The 10,845-nt window shown below is 46.8% G+C and overlaps 1 protein-coding gene across 1 annotated transcript; it reads right to left on the bottom strand.

Moving 5' to 3' along the window:
• Window positions 1-226: 226 nt before the first annotated feature.
• On the bottom strand, window positions 227-9,466 carry LOC128713393 (uncharacterized protein KIAA0513). Its single transcript, XM_053808251.1, has 9 exons — window positions 9,140-9,466; window positions 4,130-4,250; window positions 3,919-4,029; window positions 3,486-3,845; window positions 1,265-1,518; window positions 1,001-1,190; window positions 533-935; window positions 370-464; window positions 227-297 (listed from the first exon to the last, which is right to left on the bottom strand). Exons 1-9 carry the CDS (start codon window positions 9,464-9,466, stop codon window positions 227-229), a joined length of 1,932 nt encoding a protein of 643 aa, XP_053664226.1.
• Window positions 9,467-10,845: the final 1,379 nt, after the last annotated feature.

Raw genomic sequence — 10,845 nt, 5'->3', positions numbered from 1 at the left:
TGTGTGCGAAAATTTCTAGTTCAAGGATACAAGGATTGTAGATCGACCTACACCTAGGCTTCTTTCCGTCGCTGGACAGTGAGCGTTTTTTTTTTTCTATTTAGGACGCGATCGACTCGTTCGCTCATTCAGCTACTGGACATCACAAAAAGTTATCACAAAATACTATCCGTTTACTCATCCTGGTTGCGTTGTGTGTTTGTGTGTTTTTCGCTGTTGTGTCGCCTCAGTTCTCCCTCCAGGGGTCCGTTTCGCGGTACATTCGATCCACATTCTCTTGTAGCAGTTTCTGTTGCTCTACAAAAAAAAAAACACAATTGCGTAGGTCAGTGAACGAACGTCATGCAAAAAAAAGGACATATATCTTACCCGGTGAAAGATTAGCGATCACACTCTGCTTCACAAGGAACTCATTGCACAATTCCCGCGAAAGTCCAAATGCGTGCATGTTGCATGTGAAGCTCCTGGTAAAAAAAAAATACACTCATTGCATCATATTTTTAAAGAGCTGTTGTTATACGGCACCACATACCCTAACTGGCCAAAGCTGAGATTCTGATGGTAATGTTTGTCCTCCTGCAGTTCAGCCGGATCCGTCCGATCGCAAGCACTGGTTGATGACGAACGCTCCAGCTCAGGAACGGTGAGGGTGGTAGTTGCACTGGTCGCAACCTCCTCCGCAAATCCCAGAAATGGATCTGCTGTGTTGGGTACGGTTCCACCACCAGCGCCAGCGCTTTTGGACATGTGTTTCACCTGTGACGGGGGTGCACTGGGAGAATGCTTAACCGTCGGTGGCACCGGCCGATGTTTCCTTTCCGTTTGCAGTGCATCGAAGAAGGCCGCATTCCAAAAGCGCAACGTTTGCCAGATCGGTTGATCGCGCAGATAGGTGTACAGGTACTCCCGGTACGGATCACAGCCCGGTACATCAACTAGCAAGAGAAAGAAAGGCGCCTATAGTATTTCACCTTCCAGAGAACATCGTGCGGATGCTTACTATCGTGGTAAAAGGTAAAGCACATGTTCATAAGCGTTTTGGCCGGAGAGTAGTCCTCGCTTTCGGCACACTCAAACAGCACGATCGCAAAGTATTGTATCAGCGAGTAGAACGTGGATTCGTCCACCCGCTTCGTTTTTGCGCGCTGTGCATTAACCAGGCGTGAAAACCACAATCGTCCCGTTTCCGTCTGCGAATGATGAAACATGGAATTATTGGAACTTGCTTCATTTACCTCTCACGTGGAACACCTCTCCTACTCACCCGTGCGTACTGCCCAAAGTCGGATTTCAGCTGAAGCGTTATGCTGGAGCTATCGTGGAAGAGAATGCGCACGAATCGCTTCATAAAGTCCAGTACCGCTTCCTCCGACTGGCTGTCGAGGCTGATCGAGGATGCCCACGATGGTACCGAGTTTTCCGACTCCGACCGGATCCACATCTTCAGCTCGGACGACTCGAGCGTGCCACTGAAGGCACACGATTCGTTGTCGCTGGTCGAGGCACTGCTTGGAATACCTGTGGACGGTCGGGTGAAGAATGAGATCACGATGATAAATATCCATTGTATGCAACCTTGAACTACAGAAGCACCAAATGATCAAATGATTCAATAGCCCTACCTCACATGAGTTATCTATCTATCTCTATCTAGCTCCCAAACTCTTCCGTAGAAGGAACATTGGGAGAGTTAGCTCATAAACTCAGTCTCACATGTTACCATTAGGTATCTTTTGGTCTGTAGAAGACAGTTCTATCATTTCTAATATCAGATAAAACTTAAGATCATCAGATATTCACGACAATCTCGCGGATGTCATCAACGAAGTATGTATCGGGACCAGAAGTAGAAAAGTACCAATGAAGGGAACAGTGATCACATTAGTGATGAGAAGTTGGAGGTGGATCGGTTGATCCGATCCGATCCAGGCTTGAAAAATCTGATAAAATCCTATAATATGGGATCAAATGATCCGGGATCACTGTTGAATAGCGCCGTTGATCCCTAACGATCCGGGATCATCGTTGCATGGAAATAGTGACCCCTTGTATGGGGATTGTGATCCCTACCGATCCGGTATCATCGTTGCATGGAAATAGCTCTCTCCACCCCGCCAACCATTTCACCAGAGATCAGGGATCATTCGATCCCATCCGATCCCGGTATCGTGTAAATTTACACGAGCCGATCCCAACTTTGGGATCTTTTCCGATCACTAGATCACATGCTGTTAGTGTCATCACTTCCTCTTGTTTAGATTCAACATTCGAAGAGTTCTGATCTCATGAGCTCAGTCACTCAAATTGAAACTCTTGACTTGTAGAGGACAGTTTTATCGTTTCTAATATCATATAAATCCAGAGATCACCAGATGTTCAAGGCAATCTCACCGATATCATCCACAAAGGAGGTAACTTTATTGGAACAAATGGGACAAGAATAGAATAGTGTCAATGAAGGAAACAGTGACCATATGCCTTTAGTGTCATCACTTCCTCTTGTTGAGATAGAAAATTCGAAGTGTTAGCTCATGAGCTCAGTCTCTCTAATGGTAACTCTTGGCCAGTAGAAGACAGTTCTATCATTTCTAATATCAGATAAAACCTAAGATCATCAGATGCTCAAGGCTATCTCACCGATATCATCCACGAAGGAGATAACTCTATAGGAAGGAACGAGACCGGAGGTAGAATAGTACCAATGAAGCGATCAGTGATCACTTGTTATTAGTGTCTAATGTTCAGATTCAACATTCGGAGAGTTCTGATCTCATGAGCTTAGTCTCGCAAATTGAAACTCTTGACTTGTTGAGGACAGTTTTATCGTTTTTGATATCATATAAATCCAGAGATCACCAGATGCTCAAGGCAATATCAGCGATATTATCCACAAAGGAGGTAACTCTATTGGAAGGAATGGGACCAGAGGTAGAATAGTGCCAATGAAGCGATCAGTGATTACATGCTATTAGTGTCATCACTTCCTCTTGTTCATATGGAACATTCGGAGAGTTCTGATCTCATGAGCTAAGTCTCGCAAATTGAAACTCTTGGCCTGTAGACGACAGTTTTATCGTTTTTGATATCATATAAATCCAGAGATCACCAGATGTTCAAGGCAATCTCACCGGTATCATCCACAAAGGAGGTAACTCTATAAGAAGGAATGAGACCAGAGGTAGAATAGTACCAATGAAGCGATCAGTGGTCACATGCTATTAGTCATCACTTCCTCTTGTTCATATGGAACCTTCGGAGAGTTCTGATCTCATGAGCTCAGTATCGCTGATGGTAATTCTTGACCAGAAGAACACATGTCGTTCATAAAAATTCAGAGTTCGTCAGATATTCGCGACAATCTCACCGATAACATCCACAAAGTAGGTTACTCGATTGGAATGTGCGTTCCTGAACGTACTCGCTGTACGTGGACTCACGTCAATTCACGAGTTGGCTCAGCATGTGATTGCTTTAACGCCACCTACCTAACCGTGGCTCCCGACCTTGGTAGAAGTCCTTGCCCCAGGGAAACCCTTCCGGCGTGGCGACGGTGTTGATGCCAAGAGGTGCCGCCCTGCCCACTGGTTCTCCACCATCCGTTCCGCCAGCCGACGGTTGTGGTGACTTGGAATCGAGCGAGTACGAGTTCTGGCTGTAGTTGCTGTGGCTAAAGTCGGCACTGATACTATGCGAAGGGGCCCGCTCCGTTACACGATCCTCGCCGTCGCCTTTGCTAATGGCTGTCGCTTTGACCGTAGTCGCCGCTATTGGCACCGGTTGTGGAGCAGTACTCAGAACAGGTGGTAGTGGTGGTGGTGGTGGCGGAGGAGGTGGAGGCGGTAGTACTGTACACGAGAAAAAAAAACGATTAGTTTTACTCAAACCACTGTTTTTCCCTCGATTGTTCGCTGTACGTACGATGCGAAAAGGCAGGATTGCGATAGCGTCCAGATAGAACCTCCTCGTGTGCCCGTCGCTCCTTCGCCCGACGCAGCTCGTAATCGATCTGATGTTCACCACGGGTATCATCTGCCGGGAGAGTCAATGCGGTATGAAAAAAAAAACAAAACGTTCATTTGTGTGTGTAAATTAATTTAGTAGAGACATGCTGAAGGGTTGGTTGTCCGACCTGGGTGCTTCATGTTGGACGATTCGTACTTTCGCCGCAACATATCGTCCACCTTCATCTGGTTGCGGTTGGCCGTCGTTTCGGTGTCGGAGGACGATGTGAGACTTAGGGCGGCATCAATCTGTGGATAGGAAGGTAAATATTATACCCACAACTTTGCTCCTTACACCTTTGCTAAGTTGCAAGACTAAAAAAAGGCTCACTTTACAAATTGTCCAACATGAGAAGTCGCTCGCACCAATTCTCAATAGTGTTATAATTTTCCACAACCCAAGGTCACTCCTTTCACTCAACTCCTACATTAAAAACCACCTCAACCACGTACCACCAAATTGATTGTGAAAAGCCTTCACGGCACTCGTCCGCAGCTACATTGTCCGTGAAGCAATCGTAACCCTCGCGAACCGCTCACTTAAAAATAACGTCGAACCATCCAGCAGGACACCACTTGGCTTTTGCTAAGGTTGAAGGATGTGCCTCGAGTAACTAGCCGCTATCATCCATCGGCGCTTTTGCACTTTAGCACATCCCTTTTTCATCCCTTCCCATTGCCGGGACGCACACCCTCGTCAAGGTTCGGTCAAGGACACTCCAACTGTAGCGAACCGTTTGTGCGAACGGTACGAAAAACCCCATTTCGAGCCATCCAGGCATCGCAGCCGTTCCATTCATCTTCGGGACCGGGCCCAGGATTCAATTGAAAACCAATCAGTGCAATGAATGAACGAACGCTATCGGATGGGCTATGGGCGAGGGGAGGTGGTGGTAGATGGGGCTTTTTTTATAGACAACTTTTCCCCAACGTTTGCGTTTTTTGTTTGTTTTGCGCTACGCTTCCTGGCGTGCCACAGAGTATCCACGAGTCGAATGGTGGTTCGTCCTGTTTTTCCTCGATTCGCTCGATCTGTACCCGGGTGGACATAATGGTGGTCGTTAGTTTGGCCGACAGACCTCCCATTTACCTGTGCAAGTTTTGCTAGCGGCGATGAATTATTTAGCCAGCTAATTGACGCTAACTTGTTGTCGGAAGATTACACAAATCTTGTACCGACAATTCCAATGAAAATGATAAATAATTCCGCACTGATGCATTGTTAACCATCCTTGTTACGATTATGTGTGCTACATGACACATCTCAATGGAATTCCAGGAACCTTTCAATGTGTAACGTCCGACACAGTTCTTTCAAGAGTCGTGTAAATACTTTTTGCTAGAGGCACGGGATCGTCCTTATCGCTACCAAGACCGTGGTGCCATCCGTTCACACCTGCCCCAAATGGTTGGACACGATCACCGGAAAGACCACAAGGAAACAAACCTCCCAGCCTGCCTGTTTTTTCCTCCCCCTTAAAGCAACCAATTGAACGATACTACGGATACAAGTGGCAAAAGGAAGGCCGTTGTCTGGTACATCTTATCGCATCTTGCCTGCCAATGATGCCCCCCGGCCCCCGGCACGGTGGTTTGTGACCTGCCCAATCTACACATCTTCGGCACACGGTTCGGGTGCATGCTCTCATGCGCTTTGCTGCCGTAGCGTCAGAACGATGGCAGGCCGCACCGTACCATAAACACCGATCAATATCTCGGCAAAGCCCCGTGAGCTCGCGGGCATCGTACGCGGTACCGCTGCTCGAACGGTGACTTTTCCGCACCATAAATTTCGAGATTCTACCGCAACGGCCGCAACCGGGAATGGTAGGGGATGGTGACCATGAATGTAAGTGAGCAACAGTGAAAATGACTATAAACACACAGACACACACACAACGGGTGGATTGTCGTTGCAACCCGCAAAAGCACAAAGATCACATTTTACCATCAACAATGGTGCGGCTCATCCTTGCCCAATGGTAGTGGCGCGCGCGTGTGTGTGTGTGGTGAAGTTTAGGGCTTGTTCGTGTCTTTTTTCGCCTCCCATCCCAAGGACGGACATTGCTCACTTCATCCTATCAACCGGGGCGCAACCAACGGCCCACCGGGGAATCGTTTGACACTTCACAACCATCGGCTTCACTGGGCTGCAATGCGCTGGTGTGCGTGAGTGTGTTGGTCCCTGTTTTTTTTTTTTTGTTTTCGCGACCGGGTTAAGCCGATACATAATTTATGCAACCGGCGTGCACCATTCCACCACGTGCGATCTAAAACGGCCGAGCTCGGCATGTTTTTTTTTTTGTTGTTATTACGGCTGCGGAAACTCTTCGATAAATCCGTGAGTGTAGAATCCGGGGCCCGCAATTTGTTTTCTAATTAGACGCATAATGGGATTTCGCTTCGAATTGACCGATAGATGGGCGGTACGTGGGACGAAAAAGGGGAGTGCAAACGAGGACACAGCCATTACTTCTGCCACATGCGTTCCATTGGAGTTAATGCGTGTAAATGGTGAGCAATCGACGATGAATGAATTATCCATTTTGGGATATTAGAGGAATTTGGAATAATTTATTTAAAAAGAGGTACGGAAGAAAGCAACCTAACATCATGGTTTAAATGCATTTTGCTTCAAAAAACATTAATCAGATTTTGCTGATTGATTAATATTTATCAAACGTTTTGTCCTCTCTTGTTTTGACCGTTGGTGAGTGTGTGGATGTGCCTTTGAATTATTTAACTACCATCATGAAAAAAGTGAAGAAGGAACGCTTTTTCCTTATCTTTCACCATTAAAATTCATACAGCTTGCGACAGACCTTTCCGAGCGATACTTCCACGGTGGATCGATTTGGAACGCAGATTGATGACTCTCAATACACCACTCCGCTGTTCGGATCGTCCGAGCAAACGAATCTCCGAAGGGATCGCACTGAAAGGGTATCATCAAAGCTTGAGGCTTTCCTTTTATCCATGGCCGACAATGGCCGGACCCCTCATAAGCGGAACCTTCTTTACGACTGATTGTATCGCATGAAGTGCATTAAGCGTTTTGGGACCATCCCTGTTCCGTTTTTTTCCCTGGGATGATTGCAATTCAATGTTGGGGAACTCCGTTTTTGCTTTGCTAATCTGGCAAAGAAAAGGAATAATACTGAAGTTGGAAATAGAAACATACATTTTCCTTACCGGGCGGGATAATTTTTAAGGACAAATATATTTTTGTGTCGTAAAATCAACCCTTCTTGGGGATAAATCAATCAAACGCTATTTCCCATCACCTTACGCTTCATCAATTATCCTCGAGACAACGATTTCACAATCGCTTCTACCAGGTTTCCCGGCCAGGTTTTACACTCACCTCCCCTGCGGGGGGGTGCCATCGGACGAAACCTTTCACGATCGATCGGGGGTGGTTTTTCTTTTTTGGATTCCTGGAAGCGCATATCTAAACTGAACCACGGGCATAAAAGCACCGTGAAGCGGAAAAGGCCCGTAAAAGACGCCGTTTCATAACGGGCCAGCAGCAGCGTTTTGACGCGGATGTTTGCTCGTTCGCTTATCGGCAGGTTTGCTTTACTGCCTGCCGAAGCAGTACCGATGTCTTCGACCTGGGTCTCCAGCTATGCGTCCTTGAGTATCGGGCGCCCCGACACCAACACGGATCGATTATCCGTACGCTCACCGTTCACTCGTCTCGAACCGGAGGTGGTCGCGTTCACCATACGTTTTCACCTTCGAATTTGATTAGGGAACCTGATTTGCATCCTCGGCGAGCGGAGTTCAAAGAATTGTACCGCGCAGAGACTGAATCGAAGCGGAAAAACTCCCGGATGTTTGATTTCGTACGCTGCCAGACATAATCCATTTACTGCTGCTCGAAGAAGTTGTGCTTCAATGTGGTCTAAATATCTTTTTCTAAGAAAACAAAACACTACCACCTGGGTGCTGGCGCTTCACTCAACTTGATTTCCGAATAAATAATGCAAACGTTTTGTGATAAAACAAAACCAGAAAACAATTCCACCGTACCTAAAAGTTCGCGCTCAGGTAGGTGGAAGATAATCGCACTTTAGACATATAGTTTTTCACACTCCGAACCGAGAGTCACTTTCACTCGACGAGACTTCAAAAGTCAAAAGACGCAAGGGAACTTTTGCCTTCCAGATACCTTCCCGTCATCCAGCGTTTGGCGAAACTTTGCACCACCACCCGTGGGGTGATAGTTTTGAAGGTAACAATAACAATTTTGATAAGCCTCCAACACCATGGGGCCACATTGTCGAACAACAAGTTTACGCACCTGTGCGTATTTATCGTTTGTCGGCGTGACACCTTGACACAGTGTGGACGGGGAATAGAAACGGCAAAACCCCTAGTGGTGAAATGTGGTCTGGCCTTTGTGTGGAGTGACCTTTTTTCTCTATAGAACGAAGAACACCTACTCAAGAACTTTGATAACTAAGCCGACATACAAATTATCTGTTCTGTCATATCATTCCGTCTAGCTCTTTATCGGTGGAGGTTACCTTTTCATTAATTTGTGGCCCTAAAACTGTTGTCTATTGCCATTCTAGTAGCACAAAAATCACCCAGTATAAGAATCGGAACCCATTTCCAAGCCGAGATTTGAACCCAGACGGTGTGTGTTGTTTCACCATCGCACTACCATCGCTGCTATTTGATCGACTCGACGAGGTGCTTGTTTGAATGCCATAAAAAGTCGTACATCAATCAAAATAGACTAAAAATGTTAAATTTCAAGCGCTAGAAATCCTGAAGAATTGCATAACTGACTCATTATTACAATAATAAACACTTCCTCGCGAGAGAGAGAATGTTCGAGTCAGCTGATTTAATTAGTGCATCTGCTCCATTCACCATAATGGACAACTTGGAAACACACAAACATTCACACGTACACGCACTCAGCATAATTAAGACACGTGTCTCCACGCTAATCCATCACCACACCAGCCTCACCGGTACGACGTATGCGCTAATGCTAATTAGTGACACCCGACGGGAAAAGATTTGCCCTATTGATTACACCTCCCCAGCTCCATTCGTGACCTTCCCCAAAAAAAAATCGTCTTCCCCAACAACAACAAAATTGACATCCAAATAAAGCTCACCTTGTTGGAGATTCCGTTAATGATCTCGGTACTGTTACCCAGCACGGACAGAAACTTGGACTTGATGGCGCTCGGCGTTTTGCCCATGAACGTACGGATCCGATTCGTGGCTGGTGAATCCCGCGACGAACTGTCCGGCATTGGTTCCCGTGGCTCCCGGCGTGGTTCCCTTCCCATTGCGCCGTTCGCCAGTGATTCACGGTTGCCATCGTATGCACCATGGCTGGCGTCGTTGGCGAGCGTTGTGGCAGCCATCGTTTGGCTTGCGGTTCGCTTCGGGCTTAAACGTGATGCCCGCGAAAAGGTGGAAAGGGCCGATCCTTCCATCGTACATATGCACACACACCAACGAATCGCAACGGTACAGAATTAAACTCTCAAATGTGTGTAACTATTTGCAAACACGGCGACGGATTAGACGACGAACTTCGGGCACTAGTTGGTTGGTGCATTTGATTAAAATTATCTACCGTCAGAACATTATCCCACGAAGTAGGCGTACTTCATTTTTTCGGGATGTTCTTCAGCTTTTATGTTTATTTGCCTTCTTTGTTGCTGGTTTGTTCCCTTCAATCGATCCATTAGAATTTATATATTCATCATAAGCTCTCATTCATTCACCTCAAACGATCGTATCATCGTGGCAGCAGTTAATCCTCCTGCCGGATGCATGAAAGCGCATTCCTTCTAAAAACACAGCTCGCTTGGATGTGGGGAGTTTCTTTTTCCCTTGCTATTCTCTTATCGCTCTCTTTCTCCTTCTGGAGTTCGTTCTTATTGTCAACAGGACAACCGCAACATGTCCCTCTCAACGTTTGTGAGCGTTTTTTTTTTTTTGTTGTGTGTGTTATCGACGGGAGACGGAAAATTAGTACGTCCAATTTATGACCCAGTGGATAAACCGTTCGCTGCCGTTTAGACATTCAGTCCGTCCTACTCCGGAGCACACCGTAGCATCGGTTCACTGTCGAGACGAGCATACTGAACACGGGTTTGAAGTGGGTCCCGATGCGTGAAACCCCCTCGGGGGAGAAACCGATCGGTGCCGCATTATGTCACAGCCACAAAACGGGGAACTTTGCACAGCTACACACCGTAGCACTAAGTCGCACGGGGTGAAAAATAAAACAACACTTTCACACCACTTTCACAACCTCACAGCATTTTCATAACAGTGATTTATTAGGCACACACAGTGTAGCGTTTTGCTCACAAACAGAAAAAAAACATGGCGCTGAGCTACCTTCCAGACAGAACGTTCTCGGTTACTACACTATTGCTGGTGTGAATCGTAGTAATTAGAACACGGCGAGGAGAGAACAGAACACTCGAAAGCGACACCACACGCTGCGGCGCCACTGGGTGGTGGTGCTGCGGGTTTAATTTTCCGGCCCCACTGGTGGACACACACACACTGGTAAAGCCCGATTGACCGATAAGCTTTTGGTAGCCTGGCAAGGAAAAATAGATAAGAGGGAACCGACAAAAGCGCGATGGAGCGAACACACAGCAGAAGGTTATTTCTTTGATGTGCGGTGTGTGGAAAAAATTGGACCAAAAACCTAGCCAACCTCTCCGGCGACCGGGTTACGGTCGCTCCATCTAACCTACGGAAAAGCTACGAAACAACTGACTGCTAATGCACTGCGGAATCGAATGCTAGCGTGTCGGAGGTTGTTCGTGGAACAATGCAGTGGGAAGAGAGC

This window comes from Anopheles marshallii, chromosome 3 (assembly GCF_943734725.1).
Source record: "Anopheles marshallii chromosome 3, idAnoMarsDA_429_01, whole genome shotgun sequence".
Lineage (NCBI taxonomy): Eukaryota > Metazoa > Arthropoda > Insecta > Diptera > Culicidae > Anopheles > Anopheles marshallii.
This window is presented reverse-complemented; position numbering and strand designations above follow the sequence as displayed.

Bases quoted from the DNA above. Each gene is read 5' to 3' on its own strand.
- LOC128713393 (XM_053808251.1), bottom strand. From the start codon at position 9,466: ATGGAAGGATCGGCCCTTTCCACCTTTTCGCGGGCATCACGTTTAAGC. The intron at 936-1,000 runs GTAAGCATCCGC...TTCTCTTGCTAG, and splicing joins CTTTACCTTTTACCACGATA to TTGATGTACCGGGCTGTGAT. The intron at 465-532 runs GTATGTGGTGCC...TTTTTTTACCAG, and splicing joins CTCAGCTTTGGCCAGTTAGG to GAGCTTCACATGCAACATGC.